Source organism: Opisthocomus hoazin, chromosome 1, assembly GCF_030867145.1.
Source record: "Opisthocomus hoazin isolate bOpiHoa1 chromosome 1, bOpiHoa1.hap1, whole genome shotgun sequence".
In the NCBI taxonomy this organism is placed as follows: domain Eukaryota; kingdom Metazoa; phylum Chordata; class Aves; order Opisthocomiformes; family Opisthocomidae; genus Opisthocomus; species Opisthocomus hoazin.
In genome coordinates this window covers 151,595,039-151,615,006 of record NC_134414.1, presented here as the reverse complement: position 1 = coordinate 151,615,006, position 19,968 = coordinate 151,595,039, and the positions used below count along the sequence as shown (strand labels likewise).

The 19,968-nt window shown below is 39.6% G+C and overlaps 1 protein-coding gene across 1 annotated transcript in view; it reads left to right on the top strand.

Moving 5' to 3' along the window:
• Positions 1 to 19,968, top strand: part of ANO2 (anoctamin 2) — a 187,924-nt gene that overhangs the window by 75,870 nt on the left and 92,086 nt on the right. Inside the window, exons 13-14 of the mRNA XM_075418515.1 lie at positions 3,341 to 3,423; positions 17,976 to 18,059. Coding sequence (XP_075274630.1) covers positions 3,341 to 3,423; positions 17,976 to 18,059 — 167 coding nt within the window. The remainder of the gene's footprint in view (positions 1 to 3,340; positions 3,424 to 17,975; positions 18,060 to 19,968) is intronic.

Sequence of the window (19,968 nt, the reverse complement as noted above, 5' to 3'; positions counted from 1 at the left end):
TCACTGAGGACATCAAAATACTTCATAAACACTAATGAAGGCATTGTCACAGAATCACAGAATCACAGAATCACAGAATCACAGAATAGTAGGGGTTGGAAGGGACCTCTGTGGGTCATCTAGTCCAACCCCCCTGCCGAAGCAGGGTTACCTACACAAGGCTGCACAGGACCTTGTCCAGGCGGGTCTTGAATATCTCCAGAGAAGGAGATATTCTTATTGTTTCTGGCCCCACTTCTGCTCTGAAAAATGTGTGTACTGTGCTTGTGTGTACTATTGCTGGTGTTATGCCCTCATTCACTGTAGGTCTTATTTACTGTGAAAGTTAAAGGTGTTACTGCTACTGTAAAATGATTTTTATTTCCCTATTCACTGTTCACAATGAAATTTTCATAGTTAGTATGAAACTGAGCAAATATATTAATCTATTATAGCCATCCCTCAGCAATCAGTGTGTTTTACTTTGCATCCCTATTCAAATTTTACCGCTTGTTCTAGAAATCACTAGATTGGTAGCTTGGTGTTGGGTATGGATAGCACAGAGTTTTTAGAGAACTTGGAGACAGAACAGATCGTGGAAGTAAGAAGCATTTGTTTACCAGTTCCTGGAAACCCTTCAGCAGAAGTTAGAGAATGTGTAAGCACTATGACTGAGAGAAAAAGCAAAACATGATGAGTTTATGGACTCTCACAACGACTGATTTTCTTACTTCAGATTGCTGCCAGTGACGGAGTAGACTGGCAGATAAGGTGTCACAGTATACCAGCGACCATGAAGCATGCGGTACACTGCCTTGTCCAAGTTTCAGTGTAGCTGTTTGGACAACATGTGTATGAAAGACAATTCATTTACTTTTTCGTGGGTAAATAGTATTTTCCTGACAGAGAATCTATACTGTCAACTTGCATCCATGCAAATGATCATTTCAATGCAACCTCATCCAAAACAAACATATTTTAGTAACAGCAATGCAATGTGCAAAGCAAAATGTTGATATATCCTTACGCTAATGTAAATTGGCAGAATCTGTAAAGGAACAGAGAGGAACAAATATTTCTGTATGCATTGCTTTTAAAAATGGCATGTAAGAATAAGAAAATTCTTTCTGAACTGTAGCCCCCTTCCAAAGAATGTTTCCCACAGATTGGAAAAGTCTGTTCTTGGGACCATGATAACTGAGCTTGTCAGAGCAAGAAAATACAGCCGTCATATACAAAGAACAGCAAAGTGAAATAAAGTATCCTTTACTAACTCTGCCCAGCTTGCCTATTGAGTGTTAGATTACATGAAATTTTTTTGCCTTACTGCTAGAAGACTGTACTCGTTATGTCTAGAGCTCATTCTGCTGAACGAGAGATCTCATTCACACACCTAATCAGCTCGCCTCACAGTGTCTTGAGTAAATGTTGCCTGAATGCTTTTTCGTAGTATGTAGTATAGTGATGTGAAAACGAGACGTCTTCTGACTTGCAATTGTATATTTTAAAGAGCAAAGTATGGTAATTCAAGCTGGCTTCATTTCATGATGGTGCTGGGCACAAGAAGATTTTCATCTTGTTTGCCTTCTCCCATTCTGTAAAAGGCAGATGACTTACTATAGCTAATAACTTGAAAGGAATCATGCTTTTACCAGCTGATCTTGATGCCTCATGAAGTATCTTAGTGATTCCAGCAATACTGTTTGCAAACGACCATATTCACAAAATACAGAGTAATGCCTGGCTAATTGTGCGTAATGTCACTGGTGTTCTGGGATGCTGGATTTCAGCTGTCAGATGTGTTTATTAGAAGGCCAGTTGAATTCTATGAGACTGTTTTTCTGCTAGTGTAAGTCAGTTCAAACTTGCTGATTTCAGAACAGCTATTGCATCTAGCCAAGTAAGTTCTTACAGAGCTAAATGTGGAACTGACTTTTTGAATAACAGGAAAAAATGGAATGAGTAATAGCACCCTATAAAATAACCAAATGTTTTTGTGTTTAAGGATATCTAAAAACCCTTGAGTTTTCAAAACATGCTAAAAATAGGTTTTATATGTTCTCTCCTCTGCAAGAAAGGAGCAGAGATAGCAACTTAATTGCTTAATGTCTGGATTTACTTCCAGTGTACTGCCAGTCTGGCATTTAAATGATATTTATTTCTTACGTTATGGGAGGATACCTGTGCAGAAAATATTTTCAGCTAACTGTTGGAATAGATTCTGTCTCATAAGTGTCAGGTTATTTTAATAGTAGTCTAACTTTTCCCAGTGTTGTCTTACATCTCACAGCAAGTGTAGATGCAGTCAAAGGAAGCTGGATCTAATTCTCCACTGTTGTGTGTCTTGTGCAGCCATCTACAAGGTGTTCAAAGGGATGAAAATACTGCTGTGATCTAACTGTTTTTACAAGCCCTTTTCACCAACTGAAAAGGGGAAAAGAAGCATAAGGAAATGGAAAACAGTGGCCATAGTTGTTTATAGGTATAGCTTTTACTGGTATAGTGGGTTTTTTTTAGTTGGCATATACTGGTTTAGTATTGATACAGTCATTTGAAAATAGGTGTCCTCAAGTCAAGAGTGAGAAGTGCTATTTCTAGTAAATCTGTAAGTCCAGAAATCATGGGCATCTAGGCAAAAGGCTGTCTAGAGGAAACAGCAATTATGAGAGGATGATCAGGAGACTGCATATGAGACAACAGTGCAACATCTGTTCCTTCATATTAATGAAAAAGGAAAAGCAGGAGGCGGAACTACTGGCCAGTCCTTTAGGACAAAATCACCATGTCTGTGCAGGACAAAAGCAGTCAACTGTACCACTATAATATATTTTAAAAGAACATTATTTTCTACATATTACTGAGGTTCTTAGTTTACATATAGGTAGCAATAACTTATTTCAGTAGCAGGCTACACACATGTTCTTCACATGTTTCTGACTGACTAGAAACACTGAAACAGCAGAATCTGTCTGGCCAGCTAGAATGTTACAGATTGATATTTAGACCTAGATTTTTTTCATTATATGCTTTGTATTCTTGAATTATAGAATGACTCATGCTAAGTTAAGAGAGATTATGTCCTTGGGATGGATATCAGGAGGGGTGGGTTGAGCCTTTGACAAGAACTTACTATTGCCTTTGGGCAATCCATGTTGCATCTTTCTGTATTTTATTTGTAAAAAGACGGTAATTATTGTTTCCATGCTTTGCTTGTGTTCTTTCTTTATAATTGGGCCTGGGGTGATTTCTTAGTGCTTATTTATAAAGGGCCTAGCATAATGGGATTCAAATATCAGCTGGGGCTTATGAGTAACATAAACATTCACCGTAGTGTTCTGGATTTGTAATTTTTTTTTTTAAGCTACCATGTTCCTTGAACAATGGAAGCGTTTGCAGATGAGACTGGATTACTTCTGGGATCTAACTGGACTGGAGGAAGAAGAGGTAGGTTTCCTCTCCCTGTGCTAATTTACTGTAAAAATTATTCTGCATCTGAAGATATGCATTGATATTTAGATTTCTCATGAGTGTTCTCCAGCACAATGCAGTTCATAGCTATGTTTTTTAAATGACTATAACTGATACAGTTTAGAGTACCAAAGTACCGTGAAAGAAATCATCACCTATATTAACAGCAGATCATTCTTTGCTGAGAATGCCCATATGCCATTGTACGGAGTGCAATAACAGAATGCTACAGAATAAATACTTTGTCACAGAGATGCTACTTCACTATGTATAACAAAAATTCTCTGTGATGACTGTAACATGTCAGGATAATGTAAATAATCTTTGCACGCAGTTCTGTGGTGCATCTATGATGCCTTGGGTACAACATTCTGAGCTCTAGGTACTCACCCACAGAGCTGTTGCAAGCACCAGATGTTTGTGCTCAAGTTGGTTTCTCCAGAATAATTTTCAAGTGCTTTGCAGTCAGCCTATGGGGCTTCTAGCTGTACCTGAGTTCACCAAAAAATGAGACATACTTGTTTACTAGTATTTATAGTGTCCCTCATTTTGTTTTCAGTTCTGTTCTTAGGCATTGTTTCACAAGTCATGGCCTATGGTCTATTTAAATTATTGACTTTCACCAGAGGGTTAATTTCTAACTCTGCTAAACAAAAAATATCATGCTAAGCACAAGCAGATTTTGGACCTTCCATTGCATATCCCCTAGCAATAAATGCTGTCATGGCTCTAGAAGAGGGTCATATTCAGTAATTCAGAATTGCAGCAATTAGATTCTCTTTTGTCTTTAATGGTGAGCTGACTACCTCTATGGAACAATTCAGTGTGCCTTGCTCTCTTCAATGACTTAATAAAAAGTGGTCAGGTTCCTGGAAGGTGAGTTGTAGGGCTACGTCAGTTTGATGGGAGGCTTCAAATTCATCTTTTTATGTGCCAGCACAGTTCCTTAAACAACAGACCACATACAAGCATCCAGCCCTGCTACTTGAGCTCAGCTCGAAAAGGCCGCAGGGTGCAAATAAACTAGAAGAAAAGTAAGCTGACATTATGAACTTTGTTTGGTTTGGCCTGGATAAATGCCAGGTGCCCACCAAAACCACTCTGTCGCTCCCCCTCCTCAACTGGATAGGGGAGACGAAATATGACGAAAGGCTCAAGGGTTGAGATAAGGACAGGTAGAGATCACTCACCTGTTACTGCCACAGGCGAAACAGACTGAACCTGGGGAGAAAAGGGAGTTTAATTTACCAACAATCAAATCAGAGTAGGAACATAAACTTCTCCAAAGTGAGTCCTTCCCATGGACTGCAGCTCTTCACAAACTGCCCCAGCATGGGTCCTTCCCACGGGGTGCAGTCCTTCAGGAACAGGCTGCTCCAACGTGGGTCCCCCATGGGGTCACAAGCCCTGCCAGCAAACCTGCTCCAGTGTGGGCGCCTCTCTCACGGGTCCGCAGGTCCTGACAGGAGCCTGCTCCAGCTCTGGCTCCCCACAGGGTCACAGCTTCCTTCAGGCATTCACCTGCTCCGGTGTGGGGTCCCTTCCGTGGGCTAGAAGTGGATATCTGCTCCACCATGGACCTCCATGGACTGCAGGGGGACAGCCTGCCTCACCATGGTCTTCATCACGAGCTGCAAAGGAAGACTCTCTGCTCCCGCATCTTGAGCACCTCCTTCCCCCTCCTTCGTCAGTGACCTTGGTGTCTCCAGAGTTGTTTCTCTCACATCATCTCACTCCTCTCTCTCCACTGCCATTTCACCGCATTTTTTTGATTCCCCTTCTTTAAATATGTTATCACAAAGGTGCTACCACCGTCGCTGATTGGCTTGGCCTTGGCCAGTGATGGGTCTGTCTTAGAGCTGCCTGGCACTGGCTGGATCAAACATGGGGGAAGCTTCTCGCAGCTTCTCACAGAAGCCACCCCTATAGCCTCCCTGCTACCGAAACCTTGCCAAGCAAACCCATAACAACTTCATGATGTAGCATGGTGATGATGTTATTCTACTTTTGTCTGTTCCTCAGAGAAGAATCATTGGATATAATGAAAAAATAACCCTGAGAACAGAGAGCACAGTCCAGTATTCCTCTTCCATCACTGTCGCAAACTGCAGCCTTTAGCAATGTCTTTAGCGTAAGAGACGCCTCCTAAGTATTCCTTCATTGACGACTTGACTACAACCTCCCCTATTTTGCCTCTGGTTTCTCAGCTTTTCCACTACTGTCTATCCAGTTATGAAGTGGATGATGCTCACAGTATAACCCAGTACATGCAATTTAGAAGTCAGGATGTAAACCAAGCACATAAGCACATCAGAAATCACTGCCTGTCCTACGTGGAATGTCATACTGCTACCTGGGAGACAGCAATTTTTTACTAATTACAGTACAAACTGATAGGCTGGAGAGAAAACTCTTGCCTCTGCAGCATACTTGATGAACTCACCAGGTTTTACTGCATTTCAAGTTCATCACTTGCAGTACAAAATCCTAATGTTTAGCTCAATACTTGCAAAATGCTGCGAAAGAATCCATAGATTTGTGAGGCCCTGTGATGAAGAGCTCTGAAGTGGTAAAAGTTTGTGGACAGGAACTGTGGGATCAGAAAGAATCCTTTGTTTATGACAAGTGAAGGAGTGCCAGACACATCTCAGCACAAGCTGAAGAGCTAGGAGAGTAGAATCGTAAAAATATGGCTGGAATGGACCTTGGGGGCCATCCCTTATGCAAGATAGGATCAACTCTACTTAAATCATTATGAAAAGATGTGTGTCTAATTTGTTCTTAAATAAATCCAGCAGTGGAGATTTCATTTCCTCCACAGGCAATCTATTCTAATGCTTATCTATCTGTACTGCTAATAAGCTTTTGCTAGTCCTAACTTAAATCTCCTTGCTAAAAGATTCTTGTTCTTTCTTTCAAAGATAAAGAAAAAATTCCTCTGTCCTCTGTTCATCAAAATTCAACATAATATCGTATCTCTCTGGCCCCCTTTTTGTAAAGATGAACTAGCCTCTGCTATTTCTATCTTTGTTCTTAAATTTCTAGATGACTGTTTATTCTTGTTCCCTTTTGGACACTTTCTAGTTGATCCAGCTCTTTCTTGAAGAATAAGGCTCAAAATTTCTGTGTGTCTAGACCTGACGTCTTAATCAAAAACCATGCACCATGTCATCTTCTGTCAGCTCTTGGTATTTCAGCAAAAATGCAAAAGTTAGATCAGGTTTAGTTCACCTTTTATCCATTAGATTCATAAAGATGAGGATAAATTTTTCTGTGAGACAGATACTGGCACCATGTTTCCATGGTGGTGAAGTCTTTACAAGTGTTGAAAATTATGTTGGGAAATGGAAAATTGTGTCTGATCAAGTTAGGCCAGAAGGAACTAGCAGTGGAATGCACAGGGTGACTTAACATAACAAGAAGGAAAGGGTCAGAAGATATGACAGTTTTAAGGCTAGATGGGGTGAAGATATTTATTACTATTAATTACTGTAGAAAGGGAAGTCACCAAAGGAAGGAATCAAAACTGGGAGGAAAACCACCATAAAAATTGAAGAGCTCAGGAGTACGATGCGAGAATTATATTGAAATAAATGCCTTCAGAGTAATATTTGTGGACTCTTGACTACAAAATTTAAGTAAAATAACTTTCTTTCAACACACTGGGCCGAATATTTTGCTTCAGAAGAGTTGCACAAGAGATGAATTTAGTCCACTTATTTGTAAATATCTTGGCAACGTCAGTCTGAAAAAGCAGACTCCCTAAGGCTTGCATGCCTATTTGCAGCTGGCAGCTGTACAGACTTAGAGGATTTGCATTTGTACATCTGAAATCTACAAAAATAATATGTGGCATTGGGTGCTAGACTGTAAAATAGATAATTGTGTTGAAAAGCAGTTGAGCAACTGATAACTGAATGTGAGGGAGGAAGAAACAAACAGACTAGTAACATGAAAACAGACAAAGCCTTGGAAACACCATGAATAAGCACTCAACGTGTCATGCAACCGATGTGTGTTTGTGTAACCCAATCAAACAGGTTGTGCATTTATTTGTTTTAGTTTGTGTAATAAGGGATATAGCCATCAGTAAAGCAGAGGTAGGGGTGGGAGGATCCATATGTTCTTCTACTTGTGAAGGATTTGGTGAAGAGCTACTGAAGGATATCAGTGACGTGGGGAGTAGAAACTATTTGCCTCCCATGAATCTTCAGAAATTGCATTTCTAGGACCCAGGATGTTCCTGCTTTAGGTTTTCTGGGTGGAAGAGATTTTACCTGATTTTACCAACAGTCCTGTGTAAACTGAAATAGAAATGCAATTATAAAAGAAAATATCTTAGAATTTGAAGCAGAACTCGGAAGAATGAATGGACAGGAAGTCCACACTGACTGAAATGCCAAGGAGTGGAGGTCTTGTTATTGTGCAAATAGTCATGCTGTTACACTGTTTTTGTACAAGGAGGAACTTAGGTGTCTGTCTTGATTAGAAACACATATGGTAAGTTACAATTTTAAGTTAAAAGCCTTTGCTCTGTAAAATGTTTGCAAACATTTTTCTGCAAAGTCTAATTCCCAAAGTCTTGTTCCTCCTTCTGTTTGATGTCTTTAAAAAAAATTTATTGAACCCTTAAGGCAAGACCTTAAGATACCCTGTGGATTATTGCTGAGTTAAGATAAAATAATAAGGAACGTAGATTGGATAAGACAGAATTAAATAGCATGTAGACTTGGTGACGTTAGATATGATTACAGATATATCCCATTCTCTCCTAACTCCATCATGGTTTAACTCGATCTTCTCTACTACATTTTCAAAATTTTTTTGTGATCTGATTAATATGACGTTTTCAGCTTGTCTTCCACCTTGCAAATTATAGGACCAGACTCCTTTTCTGAAGTTCTAATGGAGTCTCCTGAAACACGCAGTAGAAGACATTTTTTTTTGTTTAAAAAATGGAGGGGTGAAAAGCAGACTCTAATGACTGTGTATTCACAGCTTAGTCACCTTGGGAAAAAATGGTCAGTAATGGTAAAAAGGAAACATGTGGCTACAATATTTTGTGTTGTCTCAAATCTCTCCTTTCATCCTCACTACTGCTCAGGTTTATTATGCCAATAAGATCTTCAGTTTGGGGTTTTTTTCTGCAGATGCATTATCTCGCATTTTTCCAATGCCTGTTCTGATTTTCCTCTTGCGCCCGTGTTTCCAAAAATTTTTTATCGCTTTGTATGTTTTCTTTAATACGTTTTCTTGGGTTTTGTCACTCCTCCCAGTGAATCTTCTGTCACCTTCATTAAATTTCTGTTAACACTAACTATTTAATGATCCTAGGATAGCCCTGATCATTGAATGATTCTTTTCAACATTAGATTTAAATTCTACGTTTAGGAAGATGAGAGTTTTATAAGATAGTTGCAGAAGGAATATTGAAAAATGCACGTTATCCCTAAGGCCTTAGGGGAAATTATTCAGTACTAGCTGTTGCTCCATTAAAAAATTACACATGAAGGCACACTTTGAATATACTTTTTGTGAACTATGTGAACCAAAGCAGGTGATAATTCCCTTGCTTGCCAAGAAGTTGGTAAAGACATATGATTGAATTTTTTTCTTTCCAAAACTGTTGATCCAGAGATGTGCCACAACATGGTGGGGCTCTAGTTAATTTTTCTCTTTTATTTCTCTTTGACTAGACGTATCAACATGCTTTCATTTCCTTGTTTTTTTTCCTTTTCCACTATAATGACCTCCTGTGTCCTTTCCAGGACTGAATTGTCCACAAGCCTCAAAGCTGTTTGGTTCCTTGTAGGTAGTCCTGATTCCTCAGGTGGTTGTGATGGGCCACTCAAAGGCTAGGTCACCTGGGGTGGCTTGAGTTCTCTCCTTCTGCGCTCCGCTGAGATCAGAGAGGAGGCTCACATCTTCGTGTTCCTCGGTGTAAGCACAGAGGTGGGCAGTTGCTTGGAGTGTGAAGCTGTGGAGGAGCACATCTCTCTGCTGCAGGTGTTGTTGCCCAGGGCATGATCATGGCATGGACATTGGAAAATAGGAGCTACTGGTAGAGGAAAGGAACTACAGGGAGGAAAGTCCAGCTTACCATAGTTCTCTGTCTTCACCTACTGCGTCCTGTATCTATAGCCAGCACTGGCACTCTAGGAACAGGGACCATCTCTAGGTCTTTCCTTCTTCCTCTGCTCCTTCCTAGTGACCCAGAAGATTCAGGTGGATAAGCAGGGTTTGCCAGTGATGTGCTTCTTGCAGAACAGGCAAGATATGGAGAGAAGGTAGGGGATCTTGTACTGCAAGGGAGGGTGTGTTCTGAGGGAGATGGGTGTGAGGAGGCAGAGACAGACTTTCTCTTCTCCCAGAGTCTCACAAACCCTATCTGTCCTTTCCCGGTGCCCCAGAGTCCTAGTACTCCCTCTTCCAGCTCTCTCATTCAAAGGTCTCTTAGACACCATTGTTTTTTCTCACCCCATTTTTCATTCTCTCTGTCCTCCTCTGTTACATCTAACAAGATCAGTTTTCCTGTGCCTTGAAGGTGTCTTGGACTGATTCAGTATTAGGTAAATTCGACACAAGATTAACCTGCTATTGATGTTAACCAGGAGGTCAGAGTCTGGTCCTAGTTCAGTGTGTTGCTCCAGGAACCTCAGCACCACATCAGTATTTATTCTGTTGTATGAGGAAAAAAACATTCTTTTTAAGGAAACGAGCTTTTTCTTTTAAATTTAAAATGCATTTTACACTTACTTGTGTGTATGAATGCACGCTGCCATTTTTTAACCCCAAAGGCATGTGTAAATAAAGTGGAAATGTGTTAAGATACTCTTATTTTAATGAACTAGAATAAAGGGCTCTAAGTGTCATTTATTCTTCTGTAAAGTCTTTTATTGCTAGGTCATTTTTATTTATTCTGTGATTTTTCACATGAAGTGTCATTGACACAGAAAGATTAATCAAGACTAAAGTAAGATGGAAGGAGAAGTAGCTCTTCTCTCTAACTGCGTGAAGTACTAAACCCAATGGAATTCATTTGTAAAACTACATTTGAACTTGGGAAAGGCTTCCAAAATTTAAAAACAATACTTTGTGTTATTGTTTAATGACAGCAAAAATTGTCATTTGTATAAAATGAATGCAGATTTTCAGAACTCATCATATTTCAGCAGTCAGAATTGTTTCCTATTCTTTAGTTTTGCTTTAGACCTTTATACTTTGTTTAATTACCTTCATTTTCACATGCATGTAGACACTTATGAGTAGTGCAACATTGTTGCAAACTCATGCCCATAAAAACTCTCCCACATTACACATCTATCAAATACATATTTATGTGATGTGAGACTGTTTTATTGATACGAGTTTCAAATGGCCTTGCTTTATTTATTGCTTTATGAGAGCACATAAGTGTGTAGTTTTTTTCTGTATTCATCCTCACTTCTCTAGATCAGAGCTACAGAAAACATTCCAATGCTTGGAAGGTATAAGCACTTTTTCTGATTCTGGATCTTGACTTCAAATCAGCAAAACACCACTGGCTCTTTTTAGATCTCATCTTCCTGCTTCCATCCTACATTGCTGCTTCTGCTGCAACATTAAATTTCTTCTAGGCAGTGTAGAAAGTTTTTGCCATCTTTGTCTGTAGGTTTGTGTGAAAACCTTCTGAACTGTAGCTTGTTCATTAATAGTTCATTACACAATAATGAAATTCTCACTATCTCTGAATGGATGCCTATCACAGCATTTTCAAATATGAGTGCATCAACGTAGACATCTGGAGCTGAGATTTTCAAAGGACTCTGAAAGTTGGACATCCAGATTCCGTTGGTGGCTCTTCCATAGAAGGTGGGTTACCAGCCTCCGTAGACCTGGCAGAAGAAATGCATCCAAAATGTAAATTCAGGCACCTGAACTATGTGGCACAGTTTCAAGAGTAAAATCAAAACCCCTTCTCTCACTTTAATGGGGGACATGGCTGACTCTTTTCTAAAATTCATGTGTTTTGCTGAGGTGATTATCTTAGTTTGTAAAATTAAGAGGCTAGGTTTTGTTTTTCTTTTTTTAATGCATTGGCCATGTTATTCACTGAAGTCTGTTTGGAAGATCTGGACTCACAGGGTGAAGCTGCATAAAATGCCTCAGTGGTTCACTGATACTAGGCAGAGATCCCCTCCTTACTTTCATGCTACTAATTCTAGTGTCTCATCCGTTACCTGAACCTACTGACTAAACCTGTGGAGAAGTAATTCTGGAAATAAAGTGGACAGTGTTTGTGGTGGAGGGGACCAATTAGATAAATTTTCACGTAGTATAATCAGGGCATTGAGCAGAGGAAGAAAAGAAAGCGTGGATTAGGAAAATCCTTTTAGTAATGGTGAACTATTAAATCAGTTCATCTGTATCATGCAACTTCATTTGTAGGTTGCAGCTGCATAACAGCCTAAGCCAACCTGACTTCACGCTACCGCGGTGCTACTATCCCAACCATGCAGTCTTGTTCTTCCTCTTACATGCATGCTGGCAATCATACGACGGAGTGCTGAACAGTTCAGGCAGCTGTACAGCTGGAGGGTGGCTGGGGGTATGAGGTGCAGGAGTTTTGATCCTGGTCATACCATGCAGCTGCCTATGCGCTGGTGTCAATGTAAGGACAGAAATGGAAAAGTGTGGCTAGCACAAGGTGAAACTGAGTCTGAGAGTATGGGAGCCCAGGCTTAGTTTGGCTTATGCTGCCGTGAAATTCAAGCCATTAAACTCAAGCTTCAAGTGTAAAAGCTTTTGACTACACATTCAACATTCATGTTTGTTTCAAATAAGTTGTTTTCATGATCATTCCTGGCTGTAAATTCAGTCATTGCGATGTTTATGGGAAACAATTAAAAGAAGCACTGGTGCAGCTGAAATAAATGATTAAAGACTGAATAAATATTTATGGTCAAAGATAGATTTTTAGTTCAGATTAGCTAAAGTATCTGTATTTCTCCAGATTAGAGAGGAGCCAATGCTCTAATACGAATCATGGTTCAACTTGAAAAGTTCACAAAGTTTTGGGAAGACAGTGGTTGGTCACAATATACACCTTCTGGAATCAGATAATTCTGGATATTGTTATGCTTTTGTTAGCTTGCCTCTCATATATGTGCTTAGATGTTTTAGGAAGCGTACCTTAGAATGCCACATGGAGTCCCATTGCTTTTACCTAGTAAGCCAGGTCGCCTGTAAGCCCTGTGTTCCAGGTACGCAGAGGCTGAAAGGAAGAAAACTCCAGGGAAATGAAAATCAAGAAATATCATAAATAACTGATGCTGAGAAAACACTATTTCATAAATAAAAATCCAGTCTGATATTACCTGGAAGAGAGTTTCCTGTGTGGCAGAAAAACGATGTTGTTTATGAGGCATCCTTATTAAAATGGGTGAGACTGATAGAGACTTTGAGATCTGGCATGCTAGAAACATTCTTACCTTATATTCACTTGTCTGTCTCTGGTAAGGGCAAGACAGGCAAACCAATGACTTTTGCAGTAGTTCTATCCATGGGATTGATAGAAGTCTTATGTTATAAGTTTGAATTAGCATTAAACTTTGACAGCAACTTGCCCACTCAGTCATAGATCTAAAATCTATGACCTTTGACAAGCTGTAATAGGATGAATCTACAAAATATTTGCCTCTTTCATGCATTAGTGACCTTCTGTTTTAACATTCTCTCTAAGTTTTTTGGGATCACTGTGGTGTATAATGGCAATACGCAGCCTGAGACTAATGACAAGTTCAAGTCTCATGATTTTTATCTTGCTTTTACCTTGTCCTACTTGGAGGAAACTTTTAGTTTCTAATGTTGCTAATTTTTAGTATATTTTATCCTGAGACCATAATTTTAGGTAAAATTGAAAGGATTTTGCAGTGTTTATTGTATATCTTTTCGCAAAAGCTACAAATCTGTAATCCATCCAAAGTACAATCAGTCATAAATATTGACAGAAAAATGTTTTGTGTTGCTTTACAATACCTTTGGTAGCTGAGTTCCTATGCACTTGTACAGTGGCTTTTGTTTTCTAACATCCCTAAACTTGTAATAATGTTAGATGACTTAGCATCATAGAATCATAGAATCATTATTGAAGCTTTTGTTTTAATTTTACATAAATCAAATTTACTGTGCAAGGAATCTGGACTAAAAAGATGGTGAACATCTACCAGTGATCCCTTCATATGTGCTGAGATACCAAAGTACTTTTCCTTGGATGACTATCCCGTTACTAGGACAGTCTAAACACATCATTGCTGTAAATGACTTCTCCCTCCCCTCCCAGTGTCTTCATCATAAGAAATAGAAGGTTTTAATCCTTGATTTGTAACAATTATCCCTCTTGCAGCAGAGAACAGCTGGGCTTTCTGTTCTGTTCGTTCTAAGTTTCCATCTTGATTTGAGACAGCATCTGGGTCATTCCAGTTCTCATTTGTGGAAACCTTCCTTCCTACCAGTGTGCACTGCCTTGCTGCTCTGCTTGTGTTTAGTGCATTAGGATAAGGCTGTTCAATGAATTCACGGTGTTTCTTTGACTTCCCTTAAAGTATTAAAATGAAGCAGTAGGTTGACTTATTTTTTGCTGATAATGTCTTTGGTCTGTTACTGTGGGATAGTTTCTAAGGTTCTGTTTTTTCTTAGCAACCCAGATATGTTTGTCATGCATGCTTTGTAAAATGAAACTGTCTCTTTCTTCCTCAATCAAGGGGAAATTGAGCAGAGATCGTTTTGCTTTATGTATTCTTATCAAACGGATGATTACCTACACAGCCTTAATATGCAATGTGTAGTGGATACACGTTGTATGTTTGAGGCGAATCCTGGAGACTGTTCTCAGGGAAAATTCCCACTGATGTCAATATGAGTTTTTTCAGCATAAAATTTTCATGATTTGGCTCTTAGTTTTCAGGATGGGAATTATCATTTTCTACTCTGAGCACTCATTTGGCCTCAAAGTACCTTGGCTCACATGGTTTTCAATAAGTGTCTGGCAGCTGTACTGGCAAACTTCCAGCATCGTGGGATTCATAGTTATCCCTACATGGACATTTGGCCTTCTTCAAGTCATCGTAACTATTTCTAGCTTGTTGTCCTAAGTGTAGAACTCTTCCCATTTTCAGACAAAGAATTGATTCTGAATCACACTCTTTTTACAGCAGAGTGGAATTGTTCATTCACATCCATGTATATATGATCAAGATCAAGTATCTCTAAATCTGTATTGTAAAGAAATGTTTCATGCAATATACTCATAAAAGGAACGTATAGAAACATGCATTCCAGGAGGCGCTGTGGTCTGTTCAGTCAATGGTAAGATGACTTAACAGATTCAGCGAAGACAGATCAACAATTTTTCCAATCCAGATAGAAGTGCATGAAATGCAGTTAAAAGGACATTAAGATGTCTTACTAGGAAAACTAAACATGACCAAATTTGAACAGAATATGCACTCAAAGCAATAGCAAAAAAATGGGTTACAGTATGATGTTGTGCTTGGCATTTTATTTTCTCACCCTCTTTCCTCTTAAGCCAATTTTCAAAAGTTGCTCTGACCTCTGGCAGCTGTCCCTGGTGTCCCAGAATGCTTTGCTTAGCAGAAGATAAGAAAAAAGGAAGAAAGCCAATTCCGTTCTGCAGGTGCTCTCATAGCGTGATTAGATCTCCTCAGTCTCTTACAGCTTCATTTATCTGATTTCTCTACTTTCATCAATTTGTCTCCTCTCATGTAGCCATCCATGCCTGATGCCTTCATCCTTTCTTCATTTAAGTCACAAGATTTTTCTTCCATCTGACCTCTGAACCTCATCTAAGGAAGTGTGATACAAATTAATGCAAATCAAGAAGCTAGTGAAAACTTACAAAACCTCAAGATATATGCATTGACCACAGCATCTTTGAACATTTGTTGTTGTATCTTTGTCTTTCCTTTTCCCATCCTGCTCACCACCATTTTTGCTGTTCAGGAATGTCAGAGATTACCCATGCCTCATTATTTCTTGGAGTTCCACATACACTTATAGCACTTTCTAAGCAATAGTAACAGTGACCCTTGTGACAAGAAGTGCTATAGTGATTCCTCAACTTCATCCATTGTGGTATTGATTTTCATGTGAGGCATAAGTAATGTAAAAGAACTCCATGATGCAAAAAGTGTCTCACTTGTATCATTAGAACATGCTTTATTAAGTGGAAGACTACATGAAATTACAAGTGTAAAATAAGCTGTCATGCTAGCAGTTTCATTATACTTGTTTGTTATAGCATCGTAGTGCTAGAGTCTCAGAGGCATAGCCATACTTGAGCTTTAGAGATAAGAAGTTACCTCAACCCTCCTACATTAGTACAAGACTCCCTGGGAGTAGTAGAATGTGTGTGCCATTTGTGGGACTGCCTTTAGGGCAGACATACATATTACTTGTTCATAGAGTTTAAAAAGATACAGAAATATTCATTTAAGGCAGTTATTTAAATGATAGTGTGTTCAACGTGTCAGGAAAATCTCATGATCAGGATAAACAATCTGTTGGAATTCTCACTATCTACATACTGATGTAGAACAGAATGCTCAAAATGATGTCTGATGTAGTGAAAGTGTTACAGATAACGGAAAATCAACAGCACACTTGTCACCCAACGAAGACTGCTGAAGTTCCATACAACCCTTGTTCTATCGTCCATGAGGATTAATTAATATTTTAAAAAATGGTTTTTATTCTCTTTATGACTACCAGAGTCATTAAAAAGTGTTAGTAAGTTGATTTTGTGACTGGGCTGATGAGCTTATGTTCTAATTATAGTAGGGGTGGATGGCATGACCAGTGATACTGTACCTCTGAAATACAAAGACTGATGTACTCATGCTCAGAAGGGGGAAGAAGAACATTAACGTTTTTAGTTGTGGTACACTGGGGCTTCTGAAAAAGCTCTGAGCAGTGAGTTTTTTTCCCATGATGTCCCTGAAGTCACTCAGCACATCTTTGGCCTACCTTCCTGTAGAAGCTGAAACTTAGTTTTTAATGTTTTGGTACAATGAGATGACTTTTTGAGCTAGTTTCTGTGGCATGAAACAAACGGAAGAAATAAGGACTGTTCAGATGTGGTTATTTGTAAAGTACTGCTGATATTGCTTATACACTATTTCTAGTCTTCTTGTCAGGGTTAGTAACCTGTGAGACTTGGTACCAAAGATAACTTGAAGGCAGATTCTGAAAATGCACACTGTAGGAGTCAGCTTTTTGTGGGAGGCGTCAAATCCAAATACCAGGCTCTGAATGAATTCAGAACTTGGCAAGAATGAGGAGATACATGGAATTTGTCTTTTTAACGAGCTGCTGTCTTTAAAATTCTGGTATGTCTGTGCTACCATGCTTAATTTATGCTCTAATTTGGAAAAGAAAAATGTAATTTGCAAGAAAACCTTGAAAGGTTATTTATAGGGGAAATTGGGCCAGATCTGACAGCCTGAGAGGCAAGGCAGCCACAGCTCCAAGTCCAGCCTATAGCGAGGTTAAGCATGTATTCCTCGTAGGCATACTTACACAGAACACATGTATACACCATGTATGTACATATATACCTGGCCAGCTGCACAGATCACACAGAGAGACACACACACACACAAACATAGGCAGCCCGACGGCCTTATCTTGCTCCTCTCCCTGGCTGAGCAGAATGGAAATCTGCTAGTGAGAATATACATATGCACATATGTACAATGCACGTGCCCACAGTAGCTGGGCTCACTCAGGCTGCCCAGTAGCTGCTCCTGGGCCCCAGTCTCTCCAGTTGCTGGCAGCTATAGGTACAAGCCCGAGAGGCTACAGCCCCTCTCCAGTTGCTCACTCACACCTCCATCCTGCTCCCCTAGGCCTGGCTGGGACTTACCTTGTGTCCCTGCAGCCAATCCACCCTGGGCTTGACCTTAAAGAAATACATACACACATAAGTGGGTCTCACTGCTAGAGACCCCCAGACCCTATGGTCTCTCTGGCAGCGACTCCTCTGGTCTCTTTCATAGCTGACCACCCCAAGGTTGCACCCTTAGAGACTTCAGGCACTTCACCTACTTGCCAGCTGCTCCAGTTTGATCTCCATTAGTGCTCACATACTCGGTCTTACACCTGCTCTTGCTCAAGTTGCTGATGGTCAGACCCTCATACAGACTAGCAAACTATTTGCATGTGACTGGCCCTTTTTACCCCCTTATCCCTCTCTTTCTCCACACCTGTTCCTCCTCAAGTGACTTCCCTTCCCGACCTTTGGTTCTTCCCCTAAGCATCCCATAAAAAGTCCTGTGCAATCCTGAAATACTCTTTCCCTGCGTTCTGTAATGCATCCCATACCTCTAGGCAGTGATCCCCCTAGTCCAAAAGGTGCTGTGGTTTTGAACTGTCTTCATGGCTTGGATCATGAATAAGTGACAAGAACTTTTTTTTTTCTTTTCCTTTAATCATAATCACACCTTTGGTCATTTTTTTTTTTCCTTTTCCAGGAGCATCCCAGACCAGAGTATGAAACCAAACTGCTGCAGAAGAAGATGAAAAATAAAAACATGACAACAGAAAATTCAAGTGAAGTAAGATACAACTTACTTTTTTCACTTATATTTGATTTGTGTTTTGTTGTGCTGTGATTATATTTTTGTCTGTCTCTGATGGATAGTTTGCAAAAGACACTTTTTGGTGCTCTTAATCAGCAATTTTAAGTTGCTTGCTAAGGGTCGGCTGTTATGCAGCCCTGCAGTGCCATTGAAAGGCTTTGAGGTCATCACTTTGCTAGCTCTGCAAAGTAAACCATTTTGTATAGGAATATGGTTGATGAGTGATTTAGGATCTAATCCGTAGAGTGATGAATGATTGGTAAGATCATCACCACAGGAATTCATACAGAAATGACCTAGGATTTCACTACTTTGTGGACAATAAAGAAAACAGCTTTTATTATAGTTATTTCGTTTCCATAGATAACATTGGCATCTTTAGTCGTGTTGCAGTTACACGGTTGTGTTTTTTTGATAGCATTTCCAGTATAAATGGAAAAATACTATTTGATATATAATTTTTAGATTGAAATGTGTTTAGGCTTTCTCCGGCTATTTCCAACCTAAGAACAAGCAGTTTTTTCCCAGTCCCCTCTTGTAAAATGCTGATTGAGGTCTATTTCCTAAGCACTTGTAAGTCTCTGTAGACTTTGTCCATTAGGCTTGGTTAATCATTGCTTATTCCCATCTGCCACATGTGGCAGCAAAGCCAAAGCGTTCCAAAGCAACGTCCAGTTTCCAGGTAGAAGGAAACAGCTTGTTTTGTTTAAACACTGAGAACCAGTATCTGAAGTGGAGAATACTCCGGTTTCCAGGTTTGGTGCAACAAATTTAACCGTGCAGCTTCTGAGAGAACTTAACTAACCTTTTCTTCCACTGATCACTGTCAAGACAGTGAAGTGTTTCCAGTGAACCTTTCATCTCAGTGAAACTGCTTTTCATCTATTAGGCCCAACCAAACTCCAAAGAAGACAACTGGAAGATCCTCAGTTACTTTAATGGGCTTTGGATCTCACCCAATATGAGCCAGGACTCTGACATAGCACTACGGGGAGGTCTTCCCTTACACATTAAGTAGTTCTCTAGGCCTTCCAAGTGAGGGATCAAAGACTGTAAAAGACGGATAAAGCAGCTGCTGCCGTTCAGCTTTTTCTGACTTAAAGCAAGTGACATCTGGAAACAAGTCAGTGATTGATGGTGTAGAATATTAGACTTTTGTAGTTATGAGGCAGTGTTGGATGATTAACTTGCTTAAATAAGACATAGAGAAGTCACAACTTTATAAATTAGAAACGAATTTAAGGTAAAAGAAAGCAATGAAAATGAGGAACAATGTAAAGACACAGCACTATAAAGAAGTGATGAACTCTTTTCAGACATCAGGAAGGGAAAGGCTTTCCTGGAATATTTTTCTCTCCAATTACTTTTTTTGCCAGTGTAGATGGAAAAATAGCACTCATAAGGAAAATATTTACTTCAAGTTTTTGGGGCATCTGCATGCAGACTTTCATAGAATAGAATCATAGAATGCTTTGGGTTGGAAGGGACCTGTAGAGGTCATCTAGCCCAACCCCCCTGCAGTGAGCAGGGACATCTTCAAGTAGACCAGGTTGCTCAGAGCCCCATCCAACCTGGCCTTGAATATTTCCAGGGATGGGGCCTCCACTACCTCTCTGGGCAACTTGTTCCAGTGTTTTACCACCCTTACAGTAAAAAATTTCTTCTTTCTGTCTAGTCTAAATCTACCCTCCCTTAGTTTAAAGCCATTGCTCCTTGTCATATTGCAATAAGCCCTGCTGATCCAATGTCCTTACAGGAGACAAAATCCTCTTTAGAAAATTGATGTAGGCATTTTGAACTGCAAACTGCAAAACTGGAAAAAAATGTTTAATAATATTAAATTCTGAACTAATTTTCAAAAAAGGGATTTTAATCCTTGGATCAT